This window comes from Trichechus manatus, unplaced genomic scaffold (genome assembly GCF_000243295.1).
Source record: "Trichechus manatus latirostris isolate Lorelei unplaced genomic scaffold, TriManLat1.0 scaffold00076, whole genome shotgun sequence".
Lineage (NCBI taxonomy): Eukaryota > Metazoa > Chordata > Mammalia > Sirenia > Trichechidae > Trichechus > Trichechus manatus.
This window is the reverse complement of record NW_004444012.1, coordinates 10,656,067-10,673,560: the sequence shown is the minus strand read 5'-3', so window position 1 is coordinate 10,673,560 and position 17,494 is coordinate 10,656,067. Positions and strand designations below refer to the sequence as shown.

General features: G+C 44.5%; 1 protein-coding gene across 5 annotated transcripts in view; it reads right to left on the bottom strand.

Moving 5' to 3' along the window:
- CAPN3 (calpain 3) overlaps positions 1 to 12,556 on the bottom strand; it is a 53,530-nt gene extending 40,974 nt beyond the window's left edge. For all 5 annotated transcript variants that reach the window (XM_004380664.2, XM_023735163.1, XM_004380666.2 and 2 more), the window contains exon 1: positions 11,872 to 12,556. In XM_004380664.2, coding sequence (XP_004380721.1) covers positions 11,872 to 12,180 — 309 coding nt within the window. In that variant the 5' untranslated portion in view covers positions 12,181 to 12,556. The remainder of the gene's footprint in view (positions 1 to 11,871) is intronic.
- Positions 12,557 to 17,494: the final 4,938 nt, after the last annotated feature.

Genomic DNA, 17,494 nt, shown 5'->3' with positions numbered 1-17,494 from the left:
AAACAATATGTGTACTACTGTTTCATGAGAAACTATTTGTTCTGTAAGCCTTCACCTGAAGTACAATAAAAAAAAAAAAAAGGTACATGGAAGAATATAAGTCTCTTGCCCCTACTCTCTCCACTGCCAAATCCCTCTCCTCAGAGGCAGCCACTTTTAATTCTTTTACTTATTTCTTTTGGAATTTACCGCTATATTTCTAAATAATACGCTTACTTGTTATCTTTTTACTGCTAACCAAAAAGTTGGCAGTTCGAATCCACCAGCCACTCCTTGGAAACACTATGGGGCAGTTCTTTCTACTCTGTCTTATAGGGTCACTATAAGTTGGAATCGACTCGAAGGCAATGGGTTTGTTTTTTTTTTTTAGTTTTTATCAATTGATTTCCTATTTCAGTGAATGAAATTTAGACCTCTTACACTATGCTCTGCTCACCATCCTCCCAAAGTAGTTATGTTATAAATTTTGGTAAAATCAAAATTCAGTATTTACCTTATGTGTAGTGGGTTGAATGGGTGGCCCTCCAAAAGGTAAGTCCATGTCCGAACCCCCACAACCTACAAATATGACCTTATTTTGAAAAAGGGTCTTGCAGATGTAATTAAATTAAGGATCTCGAGATGAATCATCCTGGATTATTCGGATGGGCCCTAAATCCAAAGACTAATGTCCTTCTAAGAGACAAAAGAGGTGAAGACACAGAAGAAGGCCATGTGAGGGCAGAGGCAGAGACTGGAGTGATGCAGCCACAAGCCAAGGAATGCCTGGAGCCACTAGAAGTTGGAAGAGGCAAGGAAGGATTCTCCCCCAGAGCCTATGGATGGATCTGCTGACATCTTGATTTCAGACTTCTTCCCTCCAGAACTGTAAGAGAATAAATTTCTGTTCTTTTAAGTGACCAGGTTTGTGGTAATTTGTTATGTTAGACCTAGAAAACTAATACAGTATGATTAGATAAATATTCTTTATTTCTTAGCTATGTGATATGCTGTGATTACTTTCCTTTCTGTATAAACGTTTCTTTTCTCCTATTGTTAAGAACCTCTTATTCTTCTATGCATCTAACAATGCTTTTCCTAAGCAATAATTTTTCCAAATACTTAAACTCATCAGGTAATCTAGCAGTTCCTTGTCTCCCTCACCAAGGCCTTCCTTTCCAACCTCCTACTCTTGTATGGGCCAGTTGCACATATAACCAATGAAAGATTAGTATCCAGAATATATAAAGAATGCCTACAACTCAATTCGAAAAAGACAAACAACTCAACAGAAAAACAGGCAAAAGATATGAACAGCCATTTCATGGGCAGTGAAGTAACAAATGACCGAGAAATATATGAATGAATGAAAAGATGCTCAGCCGTATTGGCAATCAGGGAAATGAATCTCTTCACACACTTCTTGGCCATTTCTGGCCCCACCTCTTGTTTTCAACATTATCCTGCTGAGTCATTTTAGTTTGTTCAACCTAATGTCTAGAGTTGTGACCTCATCATGACCCTCAGGAGGAGCTGCTGTCTTGTGGAATATGATGGAAGACAGTCCTAAGAGTTATTTATAGAACTGTCACTTTCATCAAAACTATGTCCCCCTCTGTACCCTTCCTCCTCCCTGGGATGGTACTGTCATGATTCTCTACTGAGCAGAGAGAAGGCTGGCTCTCAGCTGGGTACCTCATTTTGCCTTTCAGTTGTCATTGTCACCATTTCTTGACTCATTGTGCTAAGCCTGTCATATACAGTATCTCATTTAATCCTTGTAACAACTCTGTGAAGGTAAGAACTTTCATTTTCATTTCATAGATGAGGAAACTGAGACCCAGAAATGGTCAGTCGCTTGCCTGAGGCCACATGTTAAGCGGTAGAGCTGGGATTTGCATCCAGTTTGTCTTACTCCAAAGCCTATGGTCTTCCTCACTGTGTCACGCTCCTGCCCTTTGCTGCCTATGCTAATAGTAACTTTACCTTACCTTGAGTGCTATGAGCCAGGACTCTATGGTTGCTCTCTCAGTACAGTCATATGATGAGAGTATCATTAGCCCATTATAGAAAAGTGAAACTTAGAAGGTTAAGCAACTTGCTTGTGGCAGAGCCAAGAATGAGACCTAGGTCAGTTTGGTTCTAAATCCAGTTATCTTTACCACTTTGCACAATGCCCCCAGTTCTTCCTTTTTGTGGTTAGCCCAGTGATCCCACTTCTCTCTAAACTGTCTGAGTGAGGATGACTGTGTATCCAGTACCTCACAAGCAGACCTCCTGATAAGTCCGGCTCATTGGGTTGGTGGATAATTTCCCTGAGGGAAGAAGAAGCTACACAGCAGAGCCGCGGAGGCCCTAGGAGCAGAGGGCTCCCTGCACGCACACAGCCTGGGTTTTCTGTAGCTCAGTTCCCTCCCTCTTCTCTCCCACACTGGCATGGAGTAACTTTTATTTTGTGTCAACCTAGGATTTCTACTTTTCAGACTTGAGTAACACAGGTCAAATGACCCTCTGACTGAGGAGATACACAGTGTGGAGTGCTAATTTTAGAGGTGGTGGGGCACATGGAGGAGGCCATTGGTCAAGAGGCTCTCTGATGTCACCACAGGTCTGCGTCACCACAGGCCAGCAGAAACCTTCAGGGGACTGATGTGATGGGCAACCACTGGGTTGTAGGAAGTCAGTAGTCAACTGTCCTCTAAATCTCACCCCTTTTCTTTAATTACATTTCAGACTAAAAGGAACCATTTAAATGAAGAGACATACGTTGAAGAAATAATTTATTCTAGGTTTGGGGCAAAAAATGTACAACATGAGCCTGGAACATTTTGTTGTCCCAGAAACAAGGAGGCTAACAAAGATTAATGGGGTCATGTCACATGATATGGACAACTTGTAGGAGGGCTCCCACTGTCCAAAGATGGGACAATTTGAACATCAAAAAGAATAATGACTGCAATGGACTAAGACACATTACAATGCTTCTTACCGATCACACTCTTAATAGGATTTTGTTTCAAGCTGTAGTATTTGAGAAGGCAGAGAACATATGGATTACAGCACAGAAATCCTGGAGTTGGAAGAACTATACCTACAGGGCAAAGTTAAGGAGTCCCGGTGGCTCAACAGTTAAGTGCTTGACTGCTAACCAAAAGGTTGACAGTTTGAACCCAGCCAGCAGCTCCACAGAAGCAAGACCTGGTGATCTGCTTCCATAAAGACAATGGCCTAGAAAATACCATGGAGCAGTTCTATTCTGTCACATGGGGTTGCTATGAGTCACAAATTGACTCCACAGCACCCAACAACAACAACAGCATGGGGTAAAGTGAGAGGAGCTTTGTAACTGTTTGATCTGAAGCAACTGAAAGAGGGATGACATGATTGGAGAAGAGGAAGGATTACTATAAAGAGGAAATCAGCTGACTCGATTTCACTGTCTCCTGGGCTAGAGCCAGAAATAATGGGTTATAACTGTGGCTAGAAAAGTTCTGGCTAGAAATAAGATGAACTTTCAGAGAGTGAAAGTGACCAGTCATGGGTTATTGAAGGAGGTGGGGCATCCCTTTTTCCTTCAAAATCTTACCATCAGGAAAGCAAGCCATCCATCTCCTTGGAATGACTAGAACAGGTAGCTCCCAACCCTTTTCTGTCCCATGAGCTATAATGCAGTTTTGATACCCCATTCTTGGTGTCTGGGGTGTACAATAAACTTCTAAAAGTTCTGATGGTGATGATATAAGCTTGAAGGTTGGATGAAAATGGTAAAGCAAGTGTTAACCGGTGTATGGTAACTTTAACAGAATGCTTCCTGGGTGTTAGCTGGGGCCCCATGCTTCCTTGGAGATGGAGGGAAACTTGTCTTGAACCCCCACTTCTTAGCTCTGTGAGGTTGGAGACTCCACACCCCACCAGAGTTCTGTGAGTTCCTGGCAGTTTACTTCCTTACGCTTCTGTCTCTTTCCACACTCTGCTTTCCACACCGACTTCCTGTGTGCTTTCTCAGTCCTGCCTGTGTCAATCAAGACAGGCTCCAACTTTTACAGAAAAGTTACTCGCCTCAGGCATTTCATGAGTGCCTCAGTGAAGATGCCTTTGAGGGTCAGCTCCTGGGAGGGATGACAGGGGGATGTGTGGCCTTCTGCCCTGTTCTTCCCCCACCCCACTCTTGTTTTCTTGCTAGCTCTCCTCCCTCTTGTGAGTAAACCAGCACTTTTTTTCTTTATTTTTTCCCCTAGAAAGCAATCATGCCCAGCCCCAGAGAGAAATTACACCTTCTGCAATTACATGGATCTTCCTAAAAGGAATTCTCGTCATACAATTTTCTCTACTCCATCACGATTCTTTCCTTTTGGAGAGAAGCAGAAGATTCTGCATGCAAAAGATTCGGCGAGTAAGCCACATTTTGGCTAAATATGTGTAAACAATCAAATACTAGTAACAAAACCTAACCAGAACAATGTAATGATTTTTAATCAAAGCTTTTTTTCCTTGGTATGACAGCCTTGGGGGTGAGGGAGGGAAAAGTTAGTCTACCTGGGAAGCTTGGGAAAGGGCAAGAGATCCTGTCATAAAGGAAGAGCATTAACCTGCAGCTGTGGTTGGGTCCATGCTGATAGATGGCATGGAAGAAAGAAATGGTTTGGGACGAAGAATAGGAAGGGGATAGCAGAACTGGGAGTTAAGTGGGAAGGGGGTCTTTTTTATTTTACTTTTCCATTCTAAGACAATTTCCCCCCTCACATTGGAACATCTCTGAAATCGTGATGCATCTTCCATTAGAAAGTTCCCTTCGATTGCATTCAGCTGGGTGGTGGTGAGGACCTTCTGTGGTTACCGTCTGGTAAGATCAAGAAAATACCAGGATCAAAATCTTTTAGACTTGGTGAAACATGGTTCATGATGAATTGCAGCTTGGGAAACTTACCTACACTCTATCCTTAAAAACAGTCTAATTCAGATTTTGGGGGATAGGAGCCTCAAGGAATAAACTCGCCTGTTTGGAGTATTAAGGGGCTTCTGCCTGTCTGGAAGAGAGGTTCCCTCAAGGCCCAGGTGTTGACTGAAGGAACTAGCTGGCCGAAGGAGTGAAGAAGACCAGGGCTAAGAGCGAGCGTAGACCAACTGGGAAAGCACAGCTGGATGTGGAGTGGTAATAATGGTAACAAGTAGGAGGTATGGCAAACGCCAGAGAAATGTGGGCAAAGTTGAGACTCAGCTCTGAACTACCGAAAGGTGAGCCCTGCGGTGACAGAGAGATGGAGACAGGATTTGAGGGCGATAGGCCGGTTAGGCAGCCCATGGTTGGAGGGTCAGCCAGTGCCAGCGAATTACAAGGTGGAGGAGATAAGTGGGAGGGTAGTAAACTCTCCCCGCACTCCAATAGCCAATGGTAAAACAGACAGCTGAGGAGAAATCTGGGAAAGAAGGGAAAGTGCAGGGTCTCAACGACCAGACCAGTGCTAGGAGGAAGGGAGATGGGATTCCCTAGGGAAAGAGGTGGAGGCTACGGTGGAGGTGGCTGTATATCAGTGATGCAGTTTTGACTTTAACTCAGAGCTGTGAATTGGACACCCAAACAGCAAATAAATAACCTTGCCTGGCAGAGCCAAGAGTAGTTCCTGGGTGGTGCTACTAACCGAAAGTTTGGCTGTTTGAACCCACACAGAGGTGCCTCAGAAGAAAGGCCCAGTGATCTACCTTCCAAAGGTAAAAGACATTGACAATCCTATGGAGCACAGCTCTACTCTGAAGCACATGGGGTCACCGTAAGTCAGAATGGACTCCACAGCCTCTGTGTTTGCTGCTGTTGTTGTTGTGTGTTTATCTTGGCAGAGCCCACAGACACTGAGGCCACATCTGTGGAAGAGGCTGTAGAGTGAAGTTTGATCTGGAGTCTGGTTTAACCCGGCTCCCACGTGGGGCAAACTCTGCCTTCTCCAAGTCCAGGTGAGGGTGAGGCTGGAATGAGATGTAATTTACAGAACGGTGTCTCCACCTGGGACTACAGGCAGAGGGAGGCTTAGGATTGTTGTTGCCCATCTGTCTGCTATGGGGAATCCTTAGTGAGCTGAGCTGACTAGTGTGGCACAGCACTGCACGTAACACTCTACACAGAATCCATGCACGTTAAACCAAGAGTCGGCTCGCCTGCATAGGGCCCCTGGGCTGAGGCATCAAGGAGGCTGCCCTGTCACGGGAGAATTCCCTTGTGGGCTTCTGGGATCCCAAGTTACCAAGGTAGGAGGGTACCTTGCAACTGGCCCCTCATTACTCATCCCTCCAAAGGCAAAAGGAATCTAGATTGCCCTTGATTTTGAAAGTGATTGCAGGAGAGTGTAGAGAAATAACGTGAGAACTCCTTAACCCTGGTATGCGTGAAGCAAATGCAGATGGGGCAAATGAAAGCACATGCCCACCCTCCTGATCTTTGTGGATCTTCATAGCCAGTCAGTGAGGGAATTGCCAAGTTCCTCAGCCAGGTGTGATCCCCTATGCATTTTACCTTCCTGGCTCTATGATACACTCACATTTCCACAACCAAGCATACATTTTTTATTTGATGTTGTTGTTAGTTGCTGTCAAGTTGGCTCCCACTCATGCTGACTTTATGTATAACAGAACGATATGTGACCTGGTCCTGCCCTATCTTTGTGAACCTTAGTATGTCTGAAACCATTGTTGCAGCTACTGTGTCACTCCATCTCATGGAGGGCTTCTCTCGTTTTGGCTAACCCTCTACTTTACCAAACATGATGTCCTTTTCTAGCAATTGGTCTTCCTAATGACGTGTCCAAAGTAGGCAAGCTCAAGTCTCACCATCCTCGCTTCTAAGGAACATTCTGGTTGTATTCTTCTAAGACTGATTTGTTTGCTCTTCTGGAAGTCCACAGTATACTCAATATTCTTCACTAATACCGCAGTTCGAACACATCAATTCTTCTTCTGTCTTCCTTTTTCTATTTGATGTAGATGACTGCAATTGCACTAAAGGACAAGCAATCACTTGCCCATGAGGGGAATGGGTGATCGTCTACACACATATCCTCATGTTCAATTGGACATCAATTTATTTAGACCAGGCATGGAATACTCCAATACATCGCTGTGGTTAACACCTGGTCATAGACACAAATTAAGCTGGAAAAATGTTTAGGATGTTGCCTTGCTTAAGAGGCTGCACAGCTGTATGTAATAAGAGTAGTCCATATTTACTGAGTACTCATCCATGGGCCAGGTACCCTTTAAAAGCCTTTAAGGTACATTAACTTATTAATCCTCACAATAACCTTATGAAGTTGAGTCTTTTATTATGATTATTTCCTACTTGTCAGGTGGGAAACTTGTGGCAAAGAGAGTAAGTACATGACCAGGATTCCCATGTGTTTGTGGCGGGACAGGATTTGAACGTGCGACGTCTGACCTGAAAGCCTGGGCTCTTAGCCACTGTGCCATTCCATCTCCAACTCCCAGGGGCCAAACCCTGAGAAGTCACTTGATCCCTGTTGTGGCTGGAGGAGACCCAGCAAATGACACTCATTTCCCTTTCTGATTTTTGAACCAATGGAGAAATACAAAAAAAGTGTAGGGCAGGTGGGAGTTCAAAATATCACATTTATTATTGACAAGCTGATTTGTTGTTGTTGTTAGATGCCGTCGAGTTGGTTCCGACTCATAGCCACCATATATACAACAGAACAAAACACTGCCCGGTCCTGTGCCGTCCTCATGTTATGCTGGAGCCATTGTTGCAGCCACTGTGTCAAACCATCTCATTGAATGTCTTCCTCTTTTTCCCTAACCCTCTACTTTACCGAGCATGATGTCCTTCTCCAGGAACTGGTCCCTCCGGATACCATGTCCAAAGTATGTCAGATGAAGTCTCGCCCATCCTCGATTCTAAGGAGCATTCTGGCTGTACTTCTTCCAAGACAGATTTGTTTCTTCTTCTGGCCGTCCATGGTATATTCAGCATTCTTTGCCAACACAATAATTCAAAGGCATCAGTTCTTCTTCGATCTTCCTTATTCATTGTCCAGCTTTCACATGCATATGAGGCGATTGAAAATACCATGGCTTGGGTCAGGCACACCCTAGTCCTCAAGGTGACATCTTTGCTTTTTAACATTTTAAAGAGGTCTTTCACAGCAGATTTGCCCAATGCAATATGATTTCTTGACTGCTGCTTCCATGGGCATTGATTGTGGATCCAAGTAAAATGAAATCCTTCACGACTTCCATCTTTTCTCTGTTTATCATGAGACAAAGCTAAATCTCAGAATTAGGTAGATTTTATCACTAAAAGCTAGGGCTCTAGAGCCAGATTACCTGAGTTCGAATCCCAGCCCCACCCTTCATTAGCTGGGTGATCTGAAATATGGCATTTATCCCTTTGAGTCTCAGTTTCCTCGTTTGTAAAGTGGGGCAATAACGGTACTCACCTCACAGGGTTGTTGTGAAGATTGAATGCACTGATATGCTGGAAGCACTTAGAATAGCCATTGGCACATGGTGATTGGCTATTTATCATATTATTAACTACTTAGACATAGGTGGCACAGAAACCTCTCCTTGATTTCTCATGGGGACCTGCCTCTGTAAAGCGTGCTACAAGGAGGAGCAGAGCAGAAGTGTGCTTCTTGCAGGCAGCTTGCTCCCATGAGAAAGAAAGAAGAAAGGGTGGGCTTTGCAGGTCCAGGTTGTCTTTATAAGTCCACCCAAGAGGTGGGGAGAGGCCAAGAGTGTCGTTCTGCTGAAGCTCCCATCATTCCACATCATATGTTTTCCCCAGCACCTGTCCTCACTGACACTGGGCAAGAGCCCATCAGCCTCCCAGAAGCCCTCTTCTAGAACTTATTTTTTACTGCCCAAGGGTTTGTTGTCAAGAAAATTTGGCTTAACAATTGGGAGGTTTTGTATGGTTGGTTTGCTTTCTGAGTTTAGAAACAGGTCATGGAAGGAAAGGCTAGGGGAATCCGATTATATGACCTGGGGACTCAATGCAAGATGCTCCCTAAAGAGAAGGAAAGGCAGTGATGTAACACTGGTAAACGTGGGAGGAGAGATTGAAAGTTATCTGGGGGACAGGTGTGGGGTCTCTTTTCTTTTAAGAGAGAAAGGCTGAAAGTGCAGTATGTTATCCTAACTAGAATTATAGTTAGCCATGAATTCTCCCTTTATTAACATCATCATTATGACTGTAATAAATAATCCTGGATTGTTAAAGAAAAGTTCAGATTGGTTTCTAGTGATCCTGTGCCTTAGATAATAAACTCTCTCCTAACAGGAGTTTGGGGGTGCAGCCAAGGAGTATTTAGCCAGGTGCACAGCTCCAGGTTTCAGGGGTGGGTGGGTTTTGGGGCTGGTGTGTGGGAGGGCAGCCATCTCTGAGAAGGAAACCTGGGGGGCCTCTCTAACACTGAGGTGTGCCCTGTGACCCTGAGTGAGGAACAGGTTTCTTTGGGACCAGTCGGTTGAAGGAAACTGGTGGAGGGGCTGACGACTCTCGAAATAAGTCCCAAGCTCTCCCCTCTCTTCCCAGGCCATCTTGGCCCTGACTTTGCCATTAATCCACACTCTTCTCTCTGGCAGGCCTGGGAACTTGACTGCTGATTCCACTAGGGCCGATCTGACTGGCACAGCCTGGACCACACAGGGACTCACAGGTCAGAATATGTCTTTAGGAGGCACAGCAGAGTGGCCGCATCATCATTTCAAGCAAACCTGGGTTCAAACTGTGACTCCACTTATTATCTGACATGTTACCTTGGGCCCCAGTTTTCTCTTCTGAAAAATAGGGATAGCCATTCCCAGTTCTCAGAAACCCCGGTGGCATAGTGGTTAAGAAGTCGACTGCTAACCAAAAACATCGGCAGCTGGAATCCACCAGGCGCTCCTTGGAAACCCTATGGGGCAGTTCTACTCTGTCCTATAGGGTTGCTATGAGTTGGAATCAACTCGATGGCAACGGGTTTGGTTTTTTCTTTGGTTTATTCCTATTTCTCATGGCTATAGCGAGGATTAGCTAAATCAGCTAAGCACCTAGTACAATGTCTGGCCTGTAGGCATTCGGTGTATGCATTCCTTTCCCTTATGATAATTATGGCTGACTTTTAAAATCTCTTAAATGCTATGCATGGTGCTAACCACCCCATCTAAATGAGCTCATTTAATCTTACATAGCCCCTTGCGATAAGTCAGATTATTATCTCCCTTTCTAGATGAAGAAATTGAGGCTTGCAGAAGGTAAATGATCCCCACAAGGTCACACAGCTGAGACGTGGTGGAAGTGAGGCATGAACCCCTCGAATCTTCCTGAGCCCAAACTCTTAACCACTGAGCCAGACTTCCTGACGATGAAGGCCATGTCTGCTGAAGACCCATTTGCTTATTCATTCAACAGGCCACACTCTCCCCTGCAAGATTCTGAGCAGAAAGTCAGCTTTACAGGTACAGTGAGAGTGGTTACTGCTGGGACACTTCCTGTCTGGTTCTCCTTTGCCTGGAGGGCAAAGTTGTGGTTAACTACGGGGCAGGAGGGAGATGGGTGTGAACACAGGTGAATGTTTACCTGTGGCTGAGGGTGTAACCCCACAGCCCTGAATGTTGTCTCCTAACAGTCACCGTTCTTGTTCAGTGCCTGTCTGCCCCTCAGGACTCTCAGCTCCTTGAGAGCAGGGATTTTTTATCTTCTTATCTGTAGGTGTCTCCCCAGTCACCTGCCCAGTGTCTGGCAATAGAAGATGCTCAATAAATATCTCTTGAATTGAGAACAAGAGTCATACTGAAGGTGTGATCAGAGAAGGGAACCAAGGGAATATGGATTTTCCTTCCCATAGATCACTGTAAAGAAGCCCTGGTGGCACAACCGTTAAAGCGCTGGGCTACTAACAGAAGGACTGGCTGTTCAAACCCATCCACTGGCTCTGAGGGAGAAAGACCTGACAATCTGGTCTCATAAAGATTACAGCCTAGAAAACCCTATAGGGCAGTTCTACTCTGTCACATGGGGTGGAGTCAAAATCAACTCGCTAGCATTTGACGGCAACAGATGGCTGTAAGTGAAACCCAGAGGCTAGAGAAAGAGAAGGGGGTTTTGATCCGGGCCCTGTCACAGGCTCTCTGATATGCTTCACTCTGGTGTGCCTTTATTTCCTCCTTTGTGAGGGGAGGTACGTGGACAAAAACAGCTGCAAGGGGTCCTTCGAATCCTAACATTTTATGCATGAAAAATTAGTCTTTGCCTGCCACTTTCCTCTTTCTAGGGCTTCTGTGTATCAGAAAGACATAGCAATTGGCAAACTAAGAGAGAACATCATGATTTTAGCCAAAGAAATGGAAAGAATCTTACAAAGACACCAAAACAAACAAACAAACCCGTTGTTGTCAAGTCAATTCTAACTCATAGCGACACTATAAGACAGAGTAGAACTGCCCCACAGGGTTTCCAAGGAGTGGCTGGTGGATTTGAACTGTCAACCTTTTGGTTAGCAGCCATAGCTCTTAACCACTATGCCACCAGAGTCTCCTACAAAGATACAAGGTATTTAAATAGAGAGTGTAGATCTGGACTGTTTAGAATTTGTATAGGATGAATTAAACAGAATTTCAATTATTTTTAAAAAAAGGTAAGATTATTTCAGAAATGGATTATTTCAAACGAGAGAGGGTGAGAATCAGCCCTGCCTCCCACGTGAATTATGTAGAGACTTGATGATATCCCAGGCTCCCTCCCCTCTACTTCCCCTTTCACACTTGAGGACAGAGCCTGACAGAGTCATCGCCAGGAAAATTCCCTCAGTGCCCAAGTGCACAGCTGAGCTGTGGGGAGGTGCTGAGTAGCAGGACGCCTTTGAGGGAGAAAAATCAACCAGCAACCAGTAAGCTACTCACCGGAGGTCTCTTCCAGACGAACTGGACAGGAAACTTCTGGCTATAAAACAGAGAGCTCTCATCCGGTGGGAATTCAGGATCCAGATAAAGAACCTTCTTTTCTAGACATTTCTTGTGTAGCTGCTCAAATGTCTTCTCTTTCACTCCGATAATAGGAAAATTGCGGCTGATGATGGCCGAATAGATGCCACTTTGATTTCCACCGCCAGCCTCGGTCGTTTTGTCCTGGGCTGGGTGGGGGATTGGCCCCGGGGATATGGGCTCAGCCCCTGTCCGTGGGGCCACAGATGCGCCAATGACAGTTGGCATGGCGGACAACTTCGGAAGGAAAAGGTTATTACAGAAAACAAGATACAGCTACCTCCAAGGGAAGGAAGCAACTGCAAAGGGGAAGTTGGAGCAATTCTGTCATCGGACAGAAAGATGTCCACATCCAATTCAAAGTTTAAAGCCCATCAGAAGGTCACCCAGCTTCCATCCAGCTTAAAAACAGAGCCGTGATCCCGAAACCACAGGTTCTCCCTGAGGAAGGAGCAATAAAGGATGTCTGAAGCAATTTTTGCCTGGGGGGCTCTTACCAGCAGCATGCATGCCAGAGGGAGAGAAAGAGAGTGAGGGCTGTGTTTCAGTAGCTTGAAGATGCTTGAGCCAGGAAAACTAAAAATAGACATGAAGGCAGACTGTGGGTATGAGAGCGAGCGAGAGGCCAGCGTGTGGCTCTCTGCACGGTAGAGAGAAGGGTCTGGCTAGAGATGTTTCTGCATTGCCATTAAGGGTTGGTATTGTCAGGAAATTAAAAGGCAATATCTGAGTAAGCTGAAATTTGAAAATTAGCGAAGAACTGCTGGTGTGTTATGGAATAGGCAGTTATACAGACTATCAGATTCCAAACCAAAACCAAACCCTTTGCCGTCGAGTCGATTCCAACTTACAGCGACCCTATAGGACAGAGTAGAACTGCCGCAAGGAGTGGCTGGTGGATTCAAACTGCCGACCTTTTGGTTAGCAGCCGAACTTTTAATCACTCTGCTAACAGATTACTGGCTGCCCCAAATTAATGGAAAAGGGTGAATGTAAGATACTGAATTCAGGGGAATAGTCTAGGCTTTTTTTTTTTGCAATTTGGCAATATTTATTAACCACATCCATTTTGTATACCATACCCTTCAAAAACACTAGTACATGTGCACGAGGAAGTACCTACAAGGCTGTTCATTGCTGTGTTTGTAATAGAGAAATGCAATCAAGGGTCATGTTCCTTTCTGGAGCTCAGGGTTCTTTTCTAAGATCACGTGGTTGTTGGTAGACTTCAGTTCTTTCACGGTATAGGGCTGAGGTCCTCATTTTCTTTCTTTTTAACAGTTTTACTGAGATATAATTCACATATGCCCATTTAAAGTGTGCAATTCAGTGTTTTTTTGCATATTCACAGACTTGTGCAACCATCACCGTAGTCAAGTTTAGAACATTTCATCACCTTAGAAAACCCGATATCCTTTAGCTATCACCCGCCTATCATCCTGTTCGCTAACCCACCCAGCAACCGCTAACCTATTTTCTGTCTCTACAGATTTTCCTTTCTAGGCATTTTTGAGACCACGGTTTTTACTTTCCAAAACTGTAGGATATCAGAACATTGTTCGATATTAAATTTGGCATCTCTTCTAGAATGTTCTGGTGTCAGTGTTCGGTAGAATTATTTGGTAGAAATACCACTCAGCTGAGTCCTTGGATGGGAACATCGCTGCATCTCTTCTTGTCCACTTGACCTAGTCACCTCTTGTCTCTCCCCACCCCCAAAATAAACACTAGGGCCAAATACACCGGAAAAAAAAAAAAAAAAAAAAAAGAAAAAAAAGTGCACCCAGTACAGGCTATACATTGATTATTCAGGCATGCCACATAAGGCAGCTGACCCAGAAACTGGAACTGGATACTGAACTAGACTGGCCATCAAGAGCCGGGATGTCAGACCGTGAGGAGTTGCTTTCAGGGCTCTCAGATGACAGTGTAAGTGGCTCTGAGGAAAGGAATCACCTGCCTGACCTCTACCTTGGCTTCTTCTCTCGGCAGCTGCTCTCTGGGATTTAAGGAGGTGGCCCCATTCCAAGTCTGGCTGACCAGAGGCTTGTTCTAGACCGCAGCCATGCCTGCTCCCACGTGACCATCGCACAGGTCCAAGGTTAAAGGCTATGGGGGAAGGTGGGAAATGACAGCTGAAGTAGGGAGTAGCACCAGCCTTATGATCCTTGGGGTTGCAGCTTTGAGGAAGCCTGTGCCTATGGCTTGTAGGAATTGCCAGCGTATACTCCTATCCCTCTATGAAAATACCCAAAGGTTTTTACCGCTCTTGGAGAGGCAGAATAGAGGAGGCGACTGCTTAGGCTCAAAGTCTGGGTCTGCCGCTTACTGGCTGTGCCCACGTAACTTTAGGTGAGTTACTTCTTCCTTTATAGCTGTCTCAGTTTTCTCACCTATAAAATGGGTATAATGATAGTCACTCTGTTACTGGGTTGTTGTAAGGATTAAACAAGTTAATTTATGTAAACCACAGCGCCTGGATTGTCTTACCAAAAACCTCGTTACCATTCCGACTCATAGTGACCCATAAGGGTTTCCAAGGGGCAGCTGGTGGATTCAAACTGCCGATCTTTTGGTTAGCAGCTGAGCTCTCAACCACTGTGCCACTAGGGATCCAGATGATCTTAAACACTCAATAAATGCTGTTGTTAGAGAAAACTTGAATTTAACATTACCTTGGGATTAGATGAGATTGAATGATACATTCCCTCATTGATGCAAATCAGCACTCACTCTGGGCATTTACTGCACATCTCCCACGGGTACAGCACGGGCACAGGTGCCATGTGCCCAGGCCCATGGGTACACAGCATCTTTAGCCAGGGGCTTGCCTACTGCCCACACTATGACAGCATCTCATTGACTGATTCCCACCCTCAAACCACCAGTGGCATGAACAGCAGAGGCGGGGCTTCCTTCTCCCACCAGCCCAGTGCTCTGCTGTTGTTAGCTGCTGTCGAGTTGGTCCCCGACTCATGGCGACCCCACACACAAAGGAATGGAATGTGGCCCAGTCCTGAGCCATCTCTATAATTGGCTGCAGATCAGACTGCTGTAATCCAAAGGGTTTTCACTGGCTGATTTTCAGAAGTCGATTGCCAGGCCTTTCTTCCTAGTTTGGAAGCTCCACTGAAACCTGTTCAGCATCACAGCAACACGCAAGCCTCCACTGACAGACAGGTGATGGCTGCGCATGAGGTGCATTGGCTGGGAATCGAACCCCAGTCTCCTGAGTGGAAGGTGAGAATTCTACCACTGAACCGCCAATCAATGCCCTCCTCCAGTGCTCCGTTGTTGCTACGTGCCGTCAAGTCGGTTCCGACTCACGGTGATCCTACGTACAACAGAAGGAAAGTCTCGGTCTCTGTACTGTCCTGAAATTCACAACACTTAACTGCGTCTTATTGTTTCTGCTCATTTAATGCCCACAAGACTGTAAGCTCTGTGAAGGTGGGCGCTAGGCCTCTATTTTATTCTCAGGGTTAAGCATATAGAAGGTGTTGTATGTCTGCTGAATGAAATTTCCCTAAGTGACGAGAAAATTCTTACATTTCTTACTGTTTTGCCAATGCAATCAAAGTTCCTTGGCTGATTTGACCCCCGGGGGAGAAACCTTCTCTGGGCCACGTGCATGTGATCTTTCTTTCCTTGGCTGCTAAAGCCAATTCCACCTGTTAGTCACTAAGTTGTGTGTGTGACAGGGATGAGCCTCTTGTCATGGCAGGGGGGGAATATCAAACACACAGAGTACAAAACGTTGTTCATTTTGGTCTATCAATTGTTGTGGATAAAAAACCCCTCAGATTAGTGGGTCCAAGTTCAAGGTTTATACAGCTGCACAGCTGGGGAAACTCATGATATCAGGGAGACATCCAGTCTGAGCCCGTGAACGAAGAACAGATAATGAGCACATTTCAATTCCTAGAAGCCTCCTCAAGGATAAAGAACTAGTTTCATAAAATACTTCAGCCAAGGTCACGCAATATCTGTGGCTAGAATGGTTTCTGTTGTACCAACAAGGCCAACTACCGCCTCCATGTCAGTGACTGCCATCAGTAAGTATTCCTTTGATTCAACACTATTGGAGGCAACGTATTTGCTTATAATTACCATTTATTAGGAGCCCTGGTGGCACAGTGGTTAAGAGCTCAGGCTGCTAACCAAAAGGTTGAATCCACCAGTTGCTCGCTCCTTGGAAACCCTATGGGGCAGTTCTACTCTGTCCTATAGGGACGCTATGAGTCGGAATCAACTCAACCACAATGGGTTAGTGGGTTACTATTTATTGCCTACTGTGAGCTAGCCACTTCACATAGAATACTTTTTAAAACTTTTTATTTTTAAATAATTTTAGACATACAAAAGAGTTGCAAAGATACTACAGAGTGCCCTTATACCGTTCATCCAGCTTATATAACCATGGTACAATGATCAAAACTAAGAAATTAATATTGGTACAATACTGTTAACTAAACTACAAGACTTAATTCTGAATTCTCCATTTTTCCATTAATGTCTTCTTTATTTTTCTTTAATTTTATTGTTGTTATTGAGAATATACATAGCAAAACATACACCAATTCAAAAGTTTCTACATGTACTATTTAGTGACATTGATTATATTCTTTGAGTTGTGCAGCCATTCTCACCCTCCTTTCCTGAGTTATTCCTCCCCCATTAACATAAATTCATTGCCCCCTAAGGTTCCTATCTAATCTTTCAAGCTGCTGTTGTCGATTTGATCCCATATAGTTTTTAAAAGAGCAAAATGCTCAAGGCAGACTTTTTACTAGTTAAGCTAAACTATTGCTTAATTTAAAGAAGACTTCAGGGGATATTTTTGGTTTAAGGTTTAAAGATTATCTAGGGGCAATAATTTCAGGAGTTCATGCACTCTCCATGGCTCCGGAAAGTCTAGAGTCCATGATAATTTGAAATTCTGTTCTGCATTTTCCCCCTTTTGATGAGGAGTCTTCTATGGGATTTTTGATCAAAGTGTTCAGTAATAATAGCTGGGCACCACCCAGTTCTTCTGGTCTCATGGCAAAGGAGGCAATTTTTCATGAAGGCGATTAGCCACATATTGCATATCCTCCTCCTCTTCCTGACTCTCTTTCTTCCTCTGTTGCCCCAGGTGAACAAAGACCAGTTGTTATACATTGGATGGCCTCTTGGAGGCTTTTAAGATCCTAGGCAGTATGCAACGCACTAGGAGGTAGAACAGAAGCACTAAACATGTTATTAAGCTGATTAACTGGCATGTCCCATGAAATCATGACCCTAAACCTCCAAACCAAGAAACCAAATCCCACGAGGTGTTTGGTTGTACATAAATAGCCTCAACAGCTACTCTTCGTTTTTTGTTTTTTTTTTGGTCATTGTTGTAAATATATCTATCACACAACTTCAAAAAAAAATTTTTATTGTACTTTAGATGAAGGCTTACAGAACAAATAGTTTCTCATTAAACAGTCAGTACACATATTGTTTTATGACATTGGTTAACAACCCCACGACATGTCAACACTCTCCCTTCTCGAAC